This window comes from Sapajus apella, unplaced genomic scaffold (genome assembly GCF_009761245.1).
Source record: "Sapajus apella isolate SASKATOON/1434 unplaced genomic scaffold, GSC_monkey_1.0 scaffold19, whole genome shotgun sequence".
Lineage (NCBI taxonomy): Eukaryota > Metazoa > Chordata > Mammalia > Primates > Cebidae > Sapajus > Sapajus apella.
The window spans coordinates 6,569,274-6,586,856 of record NW_022436959.1 but is presented as its reverse complement, the minus strand read 5'-3'; the positions used below and the strand labels follow the sequence as shown (position 1 = coordinate 6,586,856).

Genomic DNA, 17,583 nt, shown 5'->3' with positions numbered 1-17,583 from the left:
CTAACAGCCCTGCCAAGCTCACAGCATAGAGAACAGCCACGGACAACCTCTCTGCACCTTCTGATGCCTCCGTGCCTGCTTCCACAGAGGCTTGGCTGGTGGGACTGGGGGCTCTGGGACATCCCTAACATGGCATGCAGTGGCCGTGCAGGAGGCCCCGACTGCCCCTCGGGAGCCCTGGGCTCAGGGATTCCAGGCCAGTCCCTCTCTGGGTTGGGATGGGGATGTCAGGCCAGCAGGATCATGGTGCCTGCCTCCAGGGAGGGCAACATCCACCCACCGAGTCCAGCCTACCCACTCGCCCACTCTGGAGTGCCTGGCTCTACCCTCAGGAACCCCCTGAGCTTTGCACACAGGGTGGAGACACCTGTGTTTCTCTGGTCCCCTGAGTGAGGCCAGCTTGGAGGAATTTCCCAAAGCCTATTAGAGCAACGGCCGCCTCCTGCCTGCCTCCTTGGGCTGGGCAGGGCTGAGGGCGGAGGGAGAGAGGGAGGGGGGCAGAGGAGGAAGGAAAAAGTTGGCAGGCCGACAGCAGAGCCGAGTCTGCATCCATCCAGAGGAGGCCCGTGTGGTGTGGGGCGGGCCAGGAGTGAAGAGAGGCCTTCCTCCCTTTGTGCTCCCCCCGCCCCCCTGCCCCTATAAATAGGCCCAGCCCAGGCTGTGGCTCAGCTCTCAGAGGGAGTTGAGCACCCGGCAGCGGTCTCAGGGCAAGCCCCCTGCCAGCATGGCCAGTGAGTTCAAGAAGAAGCTCTTCTGGAGGGCAGTGGTGGCCGAGTTCCTGGCCATGACCCTCTTTATCTTCATCAGTATCGGTTCTGCCCTGGGCTTCAAATACCCAGTGGGGAACAACCAGACGGCAGTCCAGGACAATGTGAAGGTGTCGCTGGCCTTCGGACTGAGCATTGCCACGTTGGCGCAGAGCGTGGGCCACATCAGCGGTGCCCACCTCAACCCAGCCGTCACGCTGGGGCTGCTGCTCAGCTGCCAGATCAGCATTCTCCGTGCCCTCATGTACATCATTGCCCAATGTGTGGGGGCCATCGTCGCCACCGCCATCCTCTCCGGCATCACCTCCTCCCTGCCTGGGAACTCGCTTGGCCGCAATGACGTGAGTAGGGTGTCCCTGGGCTCAGGGTGTTCTAGAATGATGCTGAAAGGCACTGGTTCCATCCTCGGCCCATTGTGCAGATGGGGACACTGAGGAACAGAGAGAACAAGAGGTGGCTGGAGGTCACGTAGGGAGCTGGGGCTAGAACTCAGCTATGCATGCCTCCCAGAGCCTGTTTTCCGTCAGGCACTGTGGGAAGCTGAAAGCCAGAGAATAATGGTCTTGCCAATGTCCCCTGCAGGGCATTTATTATGGGGAATAAGCTTGGCCAGCCGTTTCTCGCCCCTTGGCTGTAGCTTTTTGGCCCTTCTCAGTCCTGCCTGTGCTGCCAGCTCCCTCCTCCTGCAGCCTTGCACCCTGGGGAAACTTTGCCCACCATCCCTAGCCACCCTGAACCCGATGCCCAGCCTGTCTGCAGCTGGTTCTGCAAGTCTGTGAGCAAGACTCCCTCAGGGAGCCCCCAGGCCTCTGGGGAGCCCCCCATATTCACACAGGTTTCCACACACATCACCTCTAGGAATTAAGAGAAGGGCCCTCTTCCACTCCTCTGCCCCTGGGAATTAGACAAAGATAAGGGAGTGGAAACACTTTCTGACACTGTTTGAAAGGGGTTTTCCTGGATTACAGTGTGGGCTGGGGGCCAGGCACTGACAGGTGTGGCGCGTGTGTGTGTCTGTTTGTGTGTGCATGTGTACACGTGTTTGCCAGCATGGGTCTCTGAGCTTGTGTAAACTGTGCACATGTTTGTGCACCCGTGTAAGGGTGTGTGGGGGTGAGTTTATAACCACACGTGCCCATGGCTCCTGGCCTGAATGGGGTCTGGACTGGGGTCACTAATGATAAGCAGATGCTGGTGACTGGGTGGCAGCTGTGGAAAAGAATGTCTCCTGAGCTGCTTGGCACGGGTAATAGGCTGCTGGCGGTAGCTGCCTGCTATCCCAGACCTGGGCTTTTCCAGCTCCTCAGACAAGTGCAAACTCAGGCCGGGCTTGGGCCATAGCAGGGGGTGATTTGGCCTGGAGACTGAGGAAGGCTTCGAGGATGTCTCTGAGGGCCTGCATGGGGAGGGAGGGAGGCTAAGGAACAGAGAGGAGGACTCATCTAGAGAGAGGAGGCTGGCGGGGCTGTGGGCAGGGCAGGTGGGTGTGGGGATGGTGTGCACCATCTCTGAGGGCGCCACAGAGATGGCAGGAGTGATTACAGCAGCTGTCCTCTCTCTTCCTAGCCAAAGTTCAGATCCCGGTGCTGGCAGCCAGCAGGAGGCTAGGTAAAGGTCTGGTGCAGAGGGCAGCTGGCTCAGCCCGGCCACGGGGGGCTTAGCACTTTTGTGTCACGGTGACACCTTGCCCAACCTCCTCTGCAGCCAACCTCTGCTCAGCCCAAGATTGAAGATTAGCTCCCTGGGCTGGAGTTTAGACTTTAGCCAGTTTAGACATGGCTACAGGGGATGTAAGGGACAGAGCTCAGGCAGGCCACGTCAAGCTCTGCGCCCCAGGCCTCAGTTTCCAGTGGAGGCAGAGCTTATGGCCTCAGGGAGTTCCGATGGGTAGGGTCAAGCTCACGCTGAGGCTTGGCTGGGCATCACGGGCTGGGGAAGGGTCCCCGTAGGGGAGGGATTGTGATTCCCAGGCTTTCTGGCCCCATCTCTTCCCTCCCATCTCACAGGGCAGTACCTCTGCACCTGCTGGCAAAGGCTTCACACTCCAGTACGGGCATCCGAGGCAGAGGCAGGAGGGCGGGCTCCATCTGTGCCATCTGGATCAGGGGCCACACCCGACTCCCATGTCCCATGTCCTCCCTGGCCTCCATTTTTTATAGTCACCCCAATACTTGGGCTGGGCATGTTGCAAATAGGAGAAAAAGAGGAGCAGCCTAGTGTGGGGGCCAGCCCTGGGCTGGGAGGCACACACCTGGATTCAAGACCTGTCTGCAGCTAACCTGTTGAGCTTCCTTGGAGCTGCAGACCCTGAATCTCGAGAGGGGACCTAGGTCTTGTGACATCTCACAGCCACACCCATACAGCCAGCTCACTTCATTGCTTTGCACTTATCACCCATCCCAGGGAGGCTGGCTAAGAACAGCCAAGCAGGGCCAGTGCTGAACATCAGGGCACTATGCATTGCGGTGGGGGCTCAGGCGCTGCCCTGTCCCCACAGGAAGGGTGGGGTTCTGCAGCTCAACTCTGGGCCTAGAAACAGAGAAGGTATCCCCCAGAGGGCTCCCATCAGACACTGGCCCTGGAACTGGAGGGGCCTCAGGGGTGGCCTGGATGCCTTAAAAGGGACAGGGGTTGGTCTGGGCAGCAGGTGACACACTCTCCTTCATGATCCAGGGGAGACTCCTGCAGCCTCTCTGGCCCTGAGCCCCACCCCAGCCAAAACCTGGGTGGGGCAAGTTGTTGGCATGGAGATTTCCAAGGAAAACAGAGAAAGAGGTGGCAGGAAGTGGTTGGGGTGAGTCAGGGGTGTCCCTTTGAGACATGTTGGGGACAACTTTCTCCTGACTTGAGTCAGGGCTCAGGATACGCCCTCTAGAGACCATGGGCCTCCATCCAGCCTGCAAGGTCTTGGCTAGTTCTAAGAGCCAAATACCAATTCTGGCCAAGGGTGAGAGGCTCTGAGGCTGTGGGGGGACACTCTTGCCTGTCCCCGTCCTAGCTCAGCCACTAACACCATGTGACATCACACAACAGACAAGCCTGTATGGTCCTAGCTCCTGTCTATGAGATAGGGACATAGCAGGGCATGGCCACGCTCTGAGAAGTAGGAGACATTGATGGACTTGGGATTACTGGCATTTGCTGTTTTTGTCATTCTGCTGTCTGGTTTGCTCAGCCGGCTCCCTGTAAGCGTGACCGGGGACTGCTGGGTGCTCAGTGCAGGGCCGGGTTAGCCCGGCTCCCTCCCCGGAGAAGCCCTATGGCAAGATAAGCCAGTGCACAGCTGCCTGTGATATGGAGCAGGAGGCAGATTCGATAAGAGGTGTCAGGGCAGGAGGCCTGGGAACCTTTGAACTTAAAGGGTGGGAGGTCCAGGAAAGCATCAGGGAGGAGGTTTCGCAGGAACCAGAATGTGGAGACCCTGCCAAGGGAAGGGCCAGAGAGGACTGTGTAAGCACAGGGTGGGAGGAGGTGGGGGGCAGTGTCTGGGAGTAGTGGGGTGTGGTCAGGCTGGGGGGCAGTGTCTGGCAGTAGTGGGGTGTGGTCAGGCTGGGGGGCATGGAGGGAGGGTGGTGAGGGCTCAGGATTCAGGCCGGGGGCTTCATCCAGGGGAAGGAGTGTGGATCCCCAGAGCCTGTGATTTCTGCCCCCTGGGCTCAGGCAGAGGGCAAAGCTACCCTCTTTGGGGTCTTCACCAGCCCTCCTAATTCAGGGCCTGACTGTTCAAGAAGTGCTTCTACCTGCAGCATCAGGGGCCTGACCGAAGCCCTAAACTCTCCCTTTCACCCTGTTTTCTGGGCCTCAGTTTCCCTAGCCATAGAGTGAGAGGCCCCTTCATGCCACCAGTTCTCCCGGGGGCCCTGTCACCTCCTCCAGAGCTCAGGGGAGGGCTGGGGAAAGGCAGGCAGAGTTTCCATGTCCCTGTCCAGCCCCGGCTATGCAGGGAGGGCTGGGGGCTGGGTGGTGATGCCACATCTGGGACATATAATTACTGTTTCCAGCCAGTCCCAGATGACAGGGAAGGCACAGAGAGGGGCGGGAGCTTTGTGGTGGAGACTTCCCTCACCACGGAAAATCCTGAGGCTGCTTCTCCTTTAGGGCCCTTAGCACAGCACAGCCCAGCTGGTCCCAGTGTTGCCCACCCCGATGCTTGCCCTAACCAGGGCCTGCACTGGGAACTCTGGTCTGAAGGGGCCCTGCATTCAGAGGGGACACAGCTCCCCGGGATGCCTAAGGGGCTCACCACCTCCTGCACCTCGCCAGGCCACAGCCTCCTCTCACACCTTGCCTCCCCCTCTCCACCCAGGGCAGCCTTCCAGCAGCGTGAGGGGCCATTAGCTCATTGCAAGGCATTTCCAGATGGTGCCCCCACTTAGCCTAGGGCCCCCTGCCAGCAGGGGCCATGGCCCTTACCTTCTGGAAACACACACAAATCTGGAGTCTCCTGAATGGCTGGAATCTGAGCGCTCACACCTGAAGGAAGGCAGGAAAATGCCTTCTGCAAGGTCCTGCAGGTGGCCTGGGTCCCCTCAGTCAGGGCTTCCCCCGGGGACAAGAGGGGCTCCTTGCCCACATGGAATGGTGCCCAGGGGGATCATGAGGGGCTGTCTTCACTCAGCCAGTAGCTACACTTCAGTGGCGTGGGCACACTCTGAGGCTGAAATCTCCAACTTAGAAGATGTCCAGAAAGGCTGGAAAATGCTACTGCCCCATCATCCTCCCACGCCCCTCTCCCCGCCCTTTCAGTGCCTGCAATCTCATCATGGTCAAGGCCCCTTGAGAGGCAGGTTTCTGCTCAGTGTAAAGAAGGTGGTGGTTGTCACTGCTGACATGAAGAAGGGGCTCCCTCTAAGTCAATAAGCTCCCTGTCATCAGGGGTGTGCAACAGACACTATCTGGTGGGGAGGCCACTTTGGGGGTGCCTTTCTATGCAGGGGTGTAGTAGGGTAGGTGACAGCTTCTGCAACATAGGCTTTGTGTCACACTGAAACCAGCAGTTCTGATGGCCTGCAGGGGATCCTGTGCTCAGGTTTCTGGATCCGGGGCTAGAGAATGACCACCCGACGTCAGGCAGAAGGCGCATCTGGAGACTGCCGGGGGCTAGAATCTGAGCCAAGGCCTCCATTTTACCGATGGGGAAGCTGAAGACCACAGAAGCGTGGAGGCTTGTCAAGGTGGCAGTGTCTCCTAGCCCTTGATTATTTCTGCTGCTCCACAGTGCACAGCATTGCACAAACACAAATATGCACGCATATGTGCTCTCACATGGGGAACGCACACACGGTACACAGAACTCATTCTCAAGACTGGGTGGTCCCGCTCAGGCTCTGTCTGGGACCCGAGGAGGGTTGGGCGGGGGTTCCTCAATGGAGCCTTTTCCTTTCCCTGAGCTGGAGTTAGGAAAAGAAGGAGGGAGGCAGGGAGGAAGCTATTGCTTTGTGTATTGTTTCTTGTCAGGAAGATGAAATGGCTTCTGGGAGCAAATAAAGGGCTCGTCGAGACTTGCTGCCTTCTCACTTGAGGGGCTCTTTTTTTTTCTTTTCTCTTCCCTGTCTAGCTGGTAGTGGCACCTGTGTGGGTGTGACACAGGGACAGTGAAGCACTCAGAAGTGCCATCAGACACACCAGTGCAGACACACAGCATGGCCTCCAGATCTCCTGTCCTGCAGAGACCCCTGTGTGATAGCTGCTCCTGGGGAGGGCTGAGGCTCTTGGTCACTACCTGACCAGTTGTATGAATGTCCCACGAGATTAAAAAGCATATGTATTCTCTAATTCAGGGGTACAGGGTTTTTAATATTTTTTTTAATCAAGTTGGTTAATGATGTGGTTCAAATCCTCCCTGTTCATGTTATTGGTAGTTTTTGGCTGCTTCATTTGTTCTATACGTTTCTAATAGAAGATTGTTACAATTTTTCACTCTGGTGGTAGAGTGATCCAATTCTCCTTATAATTCTGTCAATTTTCCCCTCATTTATTTTTAGGCTATGTTGTTTGGTGCATGCAGATTGGGGATTTTTGTAGTTCTTTTACAGATTTTTAAAATTTAATTATTGTGTAATAAATCACTTACAATCTAACAAAAAAGAGAAAGAGGGAGTGAACCCTGGACACATGTGGTCATCCACAGACACAGCAGACACTTATCTACAAGACATGCAGAGACACAAAGCCAGGAATACCCCCATGTCCATGTGTGAACGCCCACGGAGGAGTGACACTGTGGGGCCCACAGAGGTCCCCTCACTGCCCAGTGCTGAGTCCTGGAGGCACTGGGGTGGGCAGGGAAGGTCTCAGTGTTTTCTGTCCCCTGCGAATGAATGCTTAGAGCCTCAGTCAGGTCTGGAGGCCTCTGGAGCCCACTGTTCCTCAAGGCCAGGGCAGGCCGTCAGGGGCCCCAGGCCTTGGAAGCTACCCTGGTTGGCCTGTCTGTGGGTAGCAGGGAGGGCTTAGAGTACATTGCCCGGAGAGATCATTCCTGGGCTGCCCCTGAGCCAGGACACACTGGTAGCCCAGAGCCCCGCCTTCTGCCAGCTCCTGAGTCCAAGCTGGGGATAGCCAGGTCCCTTTGGCTGGGCCTAGGAGCGTCCAGCCCATTGACCTGTGAGTGTAGGGTGGCACAGCCCATGGGACAAGGATCCTGGCTTTGCTGCATCCTCCCTGGGCCTCAGCCTCCACAGCATCATCTCACTGAGCCATCGCACAGGCTGCCTTGTAGGGCCCCCAGAGGCTAATGATTGGCCCATTGTTTCCCAGCTAGAAAGTGAAGAAGACAGCCCTGGGTCTGGAGAGCATCTCTGGAGCCAGGCTGCCCCTTTCGAGGGTGGGAGTTCTAGAAAATTAGCATCTCTACTACTTCCATCACCACACAGTGAGGCTCCCCTCAGATGTGTGGGCACGAAATGGCAGAGGCCCCCCACCCTGTCCTCACCGAACTCCAAAGCCAGGAGGAGTTGCCCCCACATAGGCCGCAGGAAGATTGGTTTCCTACAAGATGCACAGAGAATTCAGTGTGGGCGTGGCAGGTGAGAGCAGAAGTTAATTCCAGTCAGGGGTCCGGGAAGGCTTCTAGGAGCTGGTGGGGTCTGAACTGGGCCTTGAGCAGTGGGCTTACAAGGGCTCAGCACAAAATGGAGAGCTTGTATCTTTTTGACGCTTCAGAAGAAATGTGTGCAAGTTTTTCCAGATGTAAATAATGCAAGTGTATTAGGTAGTTGAAGGAAGATTGTCAGTAGATGTTGAAGCAATCAGGGGAGGCTTCCTGGTGCTGGTGGTGGTGGTGGTGGTAGTGGGTACTAGAGAGGAAGGCTGTCAGCCCATGTGGTTCTCAGCAGTCAGGAAGACATATTCCTGAATTCCCGGGGCAGGTGACTGCCCCCTCCCCTCCCCAAGGACTCAGCACAGAGCCTGGAACCCTCACCTTCTGCTCTGCCCACTTTGCATGAAAAGCATGGTATCTTTGGGTAGGGGCTGGGACTCTCAGACCTGGTTAAGAACCAGAGGAGATGAGCTCCTTCTGGTCACATCTGTGAGGGGTGGGGCTGGGAGGGTTCTCCAAGGCGGGTACAGCCATGGCTCCATTAATCATTGCGGAAGGGCTGGCTTCAGGATTTCTGCCAGCTAGCAATTAGGCCAGCCCTGGAGAGCAGAGAAGAGAGGAACAGAAGGAGCTGTGAGCTTCCTGAAGGCTCAGACACAGAGGGACAGGGGTGGGTGGGTGGGCATCAGGACTAACCAGCCTGGCCTCACCAGCCTCAACCCCGTCCAGCCTGTCCTGACTCTGGGCAGGCTCCAGCTGCTGTCACTCCCATTTATGCAGGCAAGATGTCTCCTTCTGCCTGTCCCCAAATTGTACACACACAATGAGAAGAACCACAACAAGAGCCACAACCACTGCCCCGTCCCTCCTGCGTCGGCAAATGCCCTGAGATGGCCCCTTTAGCCTTTGAACCTCCCGGCTGGTCTGGAGAGCAGGCATGGAGAAATGAGATCCATTTTGCAGATGGGGAGACTGACGACCAGAGGGGATAGGCCATGCTCACGGTGCCAGAAAGTAAAAGAGGCAGGACCTGAACCCAGGGCTTCTGCCTCCTTGGTCCAATGTTGGCACAGAAAGGGAACTGGTCATTGCCCAGAGGTCTGGCAGACCTATAGGGATGTAGCTCTGGGGTCTGCCAGGAAAGGCCCAAATCTGGGGCTGCAAGGCAGGGGAGGGGATGTGAGTCATTCCCTGTAACCCAGGGCTGCAGACAAAGCCGGGAAGAGAATTGTTCTTGTAGGATGGCCTCAGGGTGGAGCTGGGAAAACCTCCAAGGTGTGCCCCCCTACCTTGGGTTTTGCAGAATTCCCTATGACCTTGGAGACACTCCCATACCCTGAGAATGGGAGCTGGGTAGTGGGGCTGCCAGCTGGGAAGTGTTTGGGTGCATCCGCCCTGGCTGGGAGAAGGCAGCCTAAGTGGCCTCATCTGGGCATCTTTGCAAATATGCCTTTGCTGATGTGGTCCAGCTCCCCTGTGTGAGTGCACTGAACCCCTGGGACAGCCACAAAGCTTAGTGGATGGTGTTGGAGCTCCTTGGGGAGGGTCCTCTTGGGGCAGCTGCACAGGGACAATTTTCATGACTTCACTGCAGCTCCCATTCCCTTCTCTTTCCATGAGTCATGTTTCTAAAAGTGGCCCAGGAGCAAGTGGCAGCCAGACAGTGGTGGGGGGGGCCTATCTGGCCAGGGAGACAGAGGGTGAGACTGGGGCCAGGAGCAGGGAGGAATAAGAAGGAGAGACAGGGAGGGCAGGACCAGAAGAAATGGGAGACAGGGCCTGGACCAGGAAGAGAGATGGGTGGAGAAGGAGAGAGGGTGGAGACAAGGGAGGCAGGCACGGTGGGGAGAGAGGGCGGAGGGAGCCGGGGGCTCACTGAAGGCCCCCACAGCCCTGGAATTTAGATGCAGTCAGGAATGGGGTGGAATGTTCTGGACTTTTGGGTATGAAGCGATGTCCCCTGCTGGGCCCTCCCACCTGTTTGCATCTCTTCTCCTAGGACCGTGCTCCTGACCATCACCCCCATGCCTGGGACTCGCCCCTTGCCTCTAGCCTTGGTACCCCAGAGTAACGTGGCCAGGATGCAGCTGGATGCAAAGGCCCCAGCTCACCCCACGGGTCTCCAGCTTCTAGGCAGAGTGGGGCTGGGGCTGGGGCTGGGGCTGGGGCTGGGCAGGTCATAGAGGCTGAGCTGGAGTTTCATCCACAGCAGTGGGAGGGTTCGAGGCCTGATTTCCACCACCTGCTGTATGTACTTGCCCTGGGCCCTGTGAGGGGCTCTGAAGGCCCCTCTGAGGGTCTGCCTTTCTTGCCTGGGCCTGGGAGGTCTGGGGATCTTTGGGGTTCTGGGACACAGTCCCTGCCTACCCTCCTCACCGGTCCTCCTCACCTCTCTCCCCTGCAGCTGGCTGATGGCGTGAACTCGGGCCAGGGCCTGGGCATCGAGATCATCGGGACCCTGCAGCTGGTGCTGTGCGTCCTGGCCACTACCGACCGGAGACGCCGTGACCTTGGTGGCTCAGCCCCCCTCGCCATCGGCCTCTCTGTAGCCCTCGGACACCTCCTGGCTGTGAGTTGGGGACCCTCCCAGGTGGAGGCAGGGGTAGGGAGGGCAGGGGCTGGTGGGGTGCCCTGCCGTGGGCAGCCGGTGGGACTTTCAACAGGGCTCTTGCCATGGGGTGGAGGATGGCGGCCAGCACTGGGGCTGGGGGGTGGGGGCTGGGTCCTGCCCTGGAGAGGAGCACAGGGACCTCCTGCCCAGCGTGGGGTCAGCACTCTTCTCTCTCTGGGTCTCATTGTCCCCCACCCCTGATTATTCTCTCTCTCTCCCTCCTCTCTCTCTTCACCTGTGACTCTGCCTTCGCCCCTCCCTCTGTCTTTTTCCCTCACAGATTGACTACACCGGCTGTGGGATTAACCCTGCGCGGTCCTTCGGCTCTGCGGTGATCACACACAACTTCAGCAACCACTGGGTAGGCGACCCACGGGCTGCCTACGGCACAGGGTGGGGGGTGGGAGGCTTTGGTGTCCCATGCTAAGCCAGACCCCACCCTGGCAGCATCCCTTCCTGTCCTGGAGGCTCTGGGAGACAGCCAGGGCACAGGAAATCAGGAAACCGAGGCCTGCCACGAAGGGGCAGGGCGGGGTCACACTGAGCTTGAGCCCTCCCAGCTCTGCCCTGCCCTAGGCTGCCCGGCCTCCAGGTCATCCCAGCAGCGTGGTTGAAAGTGGGGCTCCAAATCCTGGCCCTGCCACCTTTAGCTTCAGCATGACCTTGAGCAGCGTGCTTGAGCCTCGGTTTCCTGAGCTGTGGAGGGGGATATGGTGGTGCCCACCTCCCAGGGTGGCTGAGAGGAGGAAAGGGCTTACTTCCTATCTGTAAACTGAGCTCAGGACAGGGGCAGCGCCTGGTGGATGTTAGCTCTTCTTGTCACGGATGTGGATGTGCTAGGCCAGCCTTGCATTAACAACGGTCTCGGGGGCCCTTCCAAAGCTGGGAGAGTCGGGGTGGTGGCCTTCCTCAAGAAGGGGCTGCTACTGCCTGTGCCTGAACTGGGCCATGCAGAGGCAGGGAGGTGCCCTCACCACACGGCCTGGCCTGGGCGGGTTCTGAGGGGCACCGGAATCCGGATGTTAGGATTTGGTCCTCCTGCCTGCCTGTCTCAGGTGGGAGAAAACCTGCCCAACAGGGTGGTGGGCGGGCGGGGGTACCGCAGGGAACTCTTCCCAGGGCTTCTCAGTGCAGCCTTCTGAACACACCTGCTCTGTTCCTAGATTTTCTGGGTGGGGCCGTTCATTGGGGGAGCCCTGGCTGTCCTCATCTACGACTTCATCCTGGCCCCGCGCAGCAGTGACCTCACAGACCGCGTGAAGGTGTGGACCAGCGGCCAGGTGGAGGAGTACGACCTGGATGCCGACGACATCAACTCCAGGGTGGAGATGAAGCCCAAATAGAAGGGGTCTACCCCGGGCATCCACGTAGAGGGCAGGGGCAGGGGCGGGCGGAGGGAGGGGAGGGGTGAAATCCATATTGTAGACACTCTGACAAGCTGGCCAAACTCACTTCCCCGAGATCTGCCAGACCTGCACGGTCAAGCCTCATTTGGGGGTGTTTCTATCACTTTCTTTCTCTTTCTGTTTTCTGGCCTCAGAGCTTCCTGGGGACCAAGATTTACCAATTCACCCACTCCCCTGAAATCGTGGAGAAGGTGAAAGAGAGGGACCCACCTGCTAGTCACCTCTCAGAGTGGGATGGGAGGTGTGCCAGAAAGTCCCCCCCTCGTTCCAAAGTTGCTCATCGACCCACCTGCGTAGGTGCCTGGGATTCTACTGTAATTGCTTAGTGTGTTTGGGCACGGCCCTCCTCCTCCTAACCTGCACCTTGCTCCCAATGGTGCTTGGAGGGGGAAGAGATCCCAGGAGGTGCAGGGGAGGGGCAAGCTTTGTTCCTTCAGTTCTGCTTGCTCCCAGGCCCCCGCCCGCTCAGACTTACTGCCTGACCTTGGAATCATCCCTGTCTCAGGGCCTCAGCGACCTCCTTCTACAGAGTGGCAGGGACAGGGAGAGCTATACGGACCTGCAGCCCTGAGTGCAGACACAGCACAGGTCCAGAAAACGTGGTCTAGACCAGGGCTGCTCCTTCCACTCGCCAGGGGCATGGCTATCGCCACACGCCTCTGTGTACATGTGTGCAGAGCAGGCAGGCTACAAAGCAGAGATGGACAGACAGCCAGGCAGTTGGAACTTTCTCTTCCCTGTGGAGGGTGTTCCCAAGACAGGGCCTGCTGTTGCAGAATGAAGCCGTTTAGAGGGTGAAGGAGAAATACCCATGTTACTTCTCTGAGTTTGAGTTGGTCTTTCCATCTGTCACTGCATTATCTTGCTCATCCTTTCAGTTCTCTACCCCCTCGTCAGTGTAGACACAGGTCACCATTATGCTGGTATATGTCTATCAAAGAGCACTTGGGCTCGCTGAAGGCCAAAGCCTGAGGACAGAATGACCCTGATGCAGGTCAGCCCATGGAGGCTGGGCATGGCCCTCCTGGGGCTCAGGGTTTTTTTTTTTTTTCCAAGCCCTCAGCTGGTCCTGAGCGGATGGAGCAAGTCCTGCTCTTGTTCACGAGCTCCTGGTTGGAGGCATTTGAGCAGCTGAGTAACCTGCACAGTTTTGCTGCGTGACCCCTGGCCACAGCCTTCCTTCCGCATTGACCTGGAGGGGAGAGGTCAGCCTTGACCTGATGAGGCAGCTACAGCTGCAGCCCAAGGACAGTTCGGAGATAAGAATCAGCTCTGAAGGCTGAGTTCTTCCACTCATCTATCTACATAAGTCCATTCAATTCCACCAGGGCCAGAGCAGCTCCACCACTGTGCACTTAGCCATGATGGCCACAGAAACAAAGAGACACAATTACGCAGATATTTCGAAGCCGAGGGACAACCAGGAGGCCCTTAGCTGTCACCAGCACATCACATCCGCACACTCTTCTCTGTTCCCTAGCAGGAACTTCTAGCCCATTTAACAGATAAAGAAACTGAGGCCCTCCGTTTCAGCTAGATAATGATTTAGCCAGCCCTAGCAACCAAGGCCCTGGCTGTGGCTACTTCCTGGACCACGAGGCTCATTCCTCTCATTTCCAGCTTCTCAGTTTCTGCCTGGGCAATGGCCAGGGGCCAGGAGTGGGGAGGGTGGTGATGGAGGAGAGGGGCACACCCACCCCCAGCCTGGTTCTACGCTGCTGCGCACCAGGGCCCTGCGTCTGCCTGCTCTGCATAATTGTCTCTTTGGAGCTGGAATTTCATTATATGTTAATAAAGGAAAATGACTTGTAAGGTCCTTCAGGCTTCTTGCAGTTTTTCTTTCGATGCCGTGTCCCCACAAATGTTTCTGGATTACTCCACAGGGAAATCAGTCCACTGCTAGGGACTCAGTCTGAGGAGGAGCCACTGCCTCCCCTTCTGCCTTCAATACTCCTGACCTCAGGCGATGATACAGCCACACCACAGACTTCATCTGAGGGACACAGGTCCTACTCCTAGTAGGAGACTTCCAGAGCCCAGTGGGATGACATTGAAGATCTGGGGCAGGGAAAAGGGCAGAATTCTGATCAGTTTAAATGGGGCAATGGGAGCCATTTCTGATTCCTGAGTATGGAAGGGATGGGGGAAAGCAGGCCTGAAGTCTAACAGCCCCCCCAGCCCCTCATCCTCTCTACCCTCCACAGAGCAGGACCCCGGGAACACTGGGGATCGCTCCGCCGTCCTCCTTCCCTCCACCCACATTTGCCACCCATCTGACCTGGGCTGAGCGTCTCATGGGAGACAGACTTGCTCATCAGAGCCCAGTGCGGTTGGCTCTGCATCAGGCTGAGATTGGGACCCCGGCTCCTGACCCTCCCGACATGCACACACACTGCCTGATCATAGGGAACAGGTATCAACATGGCAGTGGGCTGAGCTGGGAAATAGTGTATGGGCAGGTCCCGGGGCCCTGGCACTGCTCCTGGGAGACACATGGTTCCTGCCTGCTCTGTGGAACACCTGGCTGACGGTGCTATAAGAGGGGCTCGGTCTCAGGGAGCCAGGGGCTAGGCACCCCCACAGTGAAGACTGAGGCCGTGTTGACGGGACAGGCTTTCTTATTTCAGTGTGCCCTGGGTCCCTCGGCTGTCTCAGTCCCTGCAAACCAGTGCATCACATCTGCACACTCTTTATTCCCTCGCAAGAACCTCCAGCCCATTTAACAGATAAGGAAACTTATCTCCCAGCTTGAGAGGGGCGTATAAATGGCAGCATGCCAGCCAGGCTGTGGGAATCGGCTACCAGCTAGCCCGCTGCACCCCAGGCCCGCCTGTGAGGGTGTGCCGATGCTGTCTGTCTCAGCCCTTCTCGGCTTGTCTCCTTAACTCGTCCCATCCTTCCAGGACTGAAGCCCTCCCAACCCCCGCTGTGGGTCCAGCCACCTCAACTCCTACTCACTCACTCTGACCCCCACCCCCACTCACCTCCATTCCATGACACAGCCTTCTTTAGTGTATTGCTTAGATATAGAATCCTAGAGCCAAGAGGCAGGGACTGAATAAGACATCAGGGAACTGCTATTTCTTGAGCACTCACTATGTGTGAGGAATCTCCCTGAGATTTTGCATACATTCGCTCTAATCTTTACAACATCCTTGGAAGGTAGAGATTCGTGTCCCCATTTGTAGAGGGTGCCAGAGTCCCTGAAGATGAACTGACTTTCCCCAGGCCACACAGCATGTTGGTGGCAGAATTGGGATTTGAACATGTTCTGCTTGGCTTCAAAGATCAGGCTCTTTCCACAATGTGGTCTTGGCCTGTTTTGCCATGATTCCTGCTAAGTTAAGCTCTGGGATAGCCAGGAAGCCAGGCTGCGTGCCGAGTGCAGCCACTCCAGCAGAGTGTGCATGGGGAGGGGGAAGGGAGAAGTGCCAGCCCTGGAGCCACCCGGCATCAGGAGAAGCCTGCTTATTCCAGGGTCAGCTGGACTTGGTGTCTGCTTGAGACACATTGGCATCACAGGGCCTGAGGCTGCTCCCCTTAGCATTGGCCCCACCCAAGCCTCCCCACTGTCTTCCAGGGCCTGGCTACCCCTCTCCCTGGGAGAAAAATGTCTGGGAAACGTGTTCACCCAGCAGAGTATCTGAGAAGGGGAAGGGCAATGCTGCATCATGAGGGATAATAATGCACTAAGACAGGGCCTCAGTGGCCTCAGCTACCCATCAGGCAAGGGGGCAACAGCTTAGGGCAAAGGCAATCCCAGACTACTCGTCAGCTTCCAGCCTGTGCGTTTAATGCTCCAGGCACCCCATCTCTTTGGGGCCATCCCCAACGCTGCTCTTCTCATCTTCTCTACAGCCCCATGCAGGGAGAGTTTTGAGGGAATAACAGATGAAGCGGGACTCCTTGGGCAGCTGAGACCTTGTCTGTTTGTTCATCAGACTTTAATGGAAGTAGTAAATTTCCTGAAAGCTCCCAGGATTCAATCTTTGTCCTCAGGCTGTTGAACATTCAGGCAGCTGCACATGTGATGTGACTTGGTGGAGGGCACCTGTTGTCCCTCTCTGGCTGGGTCCCTGATGAGACCAGACAACAGGTCACTATGTCCATCAGATGCCCTCCCGGCCCGGCCCTTGAGATTGCACATGGAATGACTCAGCTGGCTTGGAAGGCTGTGCCCTCTGCACCCGGCCCAGCAGGAAGCAGGATGTAATCTAGCAGCCACTGAATCCTAGAACGTGTGTCTTTCCATTAAACTCACAAGAGCAAAAAGTCGTGGTTCTGCAATTGCTCCATTTATTCTGAGGCCCCCTAGGAACCCTGGGACAGGTCAGAGGGTCAGCCAGAGCCCAGAGGTGACCGATCACATCAGCCTGAGGTTGGATTTCAGCCACACATACTATGACCTCAAGCATCGGATCAACCTCTCCTGGGTTTCTAAACATTCAAGAGCTCCTTATAGATGCATATTCCCCTTTTGACATTTCACTTTCTCCTCCAGAATCAAGGGGATACATCTTTCCCAGCCCTGGAGAGGTGTTGAGAGGTTATAGGGAAAAGACTTGATTTCTGCAGCACCCAGGACTAGGAGTCGTGAACTGGTCACAAATGTGGTGAAGTGTCAGCGGGGTTAGTGGCCCATAGCTCAGGCCCTAGCACGGCCACCCATCTCAACGCTCCTGTGGGCTCTGAGGGCCCAAATGGAAGGGTGTGGGGCTTAAAGCCACTAGACCACAAGGACCGCGGTGCCTTTGGGGGATTTGGTAGATGCAGGGAAGGTTCTCTCCGTTTTGGGATTCTTAGGCAGTCCTCAGTATCCCCAGAACCCCAGTCAGGAGTCTGGAAAAGCACTGGAGGAACTGGTGCCGGGTCCCCCCGCCCATGGCGTGGTCAGGCCATGTGCTGACCCACTGGGATTTTTCCATGGCTCCTGTAGGTCACACCTTCACTGGTTAGAAACCTCTCGAGGAGGGGACAGTGATTAATGTTTCATGGAGGAGCTGCTGGGCATGATGCCTTGTTTTCTTTAGGTTTAGAACACAATGAGGACAATGAGTGGAATTTGCTGCTGAGCTGGGGACCAGGGTGGGGCTATTCTTGGGGGCTTGGAGACCCAAAGGTAGTGATGTTTACTGTCCTTACTGCCAAAAAGGGGGCAATTCTATAGATAGGGAAGGCAGGTGAAGCCTGCGCTTATGCGGCTGTGTTCCCTAGCCCTCAAGAGCCCATCAGTCCCCACCGATACCTTGGGCCCTGGTGTGCAGAGAAGCCTATGGCGAAGGGTATCCAGCAATTTTAATGAGCTCGTCCTGCCTCGGTGATTCTGCTTCATTCCAATAAAACCATGTTTTCTGCATGTAGGATTTTGCTTGTTTTTCTGTTCTTTCCAGCGCATCAATCAGGAACTGGGCAAGGGCACAACTGATCTTCAGCCTGTTTTTTTTTTTTTTTTTTTGGGATGGAGTCTTGCTCTATCACCCACGCTGGATTACAGTGGTGCTATCTTGGCTCACTGCAACCTCTGCCTCCTGGGTTCAAGTGATTCTTCTGTCTCAGCCTCCTGAATAGCTGGGATTACAGGCGTGTGCCACTATATCTGGCTAATTTTTTTATTTTTAGTACGGACAGGGTTTTGCTATTTTGGCTAGGCTGGTCTCAAACCCCTGACCTCAGGTGATTCACCCCCCCAACACAGCCTCCCAAAGTGCTGGGATTACAGGCGTGAGCCACTGCACCAGGCCCACCTGCTCTTAAACCATT

General features: G+C 56.7%; 1 protein-coding gene across 1 annotated transcript; it reads left to right on the top strand.

Moving 5' to 3' along the window:
• The first annotated feature begins 377 nt into the window (after positions 1–377).
• Positions 378–13,639, top strand: AQP1 (aquaporin 1 (Colton blood group)). Its single transcript, XM_032286878.1, has 4 exons — positions 378–1,108; positions 10,211–10,375; positions 10,698–10,778; positions 11,581–13,639. The coding sequence occupies exons 1-4, from the start codon at positions 725–727 to the stop codon at positions 11,758–11,760; spliced, it is 810 nt and encodes a 269-aa protein (XP_032142769.1). The 5' UTR covers positions 378–724; the 3' UTR covers positions 11,761–13,639.
• Positions 13,640–17,583: the final 3,944 nt, after the last annotated feature.

Bases quoted from the DNA above. Each gene is read 5' to 3' on its own strand.
- AQP1 (XM_032286878.1), top strand. From the start codon at position 725: ATGGCCAGTGAGTTCAAGAAGAAGCTCTTCTGGAGGGCAGTGGTGGCC. The intron at 1,109-10,210 runs GTGAGTAGGGTG...TCTCCCCTGCAG, and splicing joins ACTCGCTTGGCCGCAATGAC to CTGGCTGATGGCGTGAACTC. The intron at 10,376-10,697 runs GTGAGTTGGGGA...TTTCCCTCACAG, and splicing joins CCCTCGGACACCTCCTGGCT to ATTGACTACACCGGCTGTGG.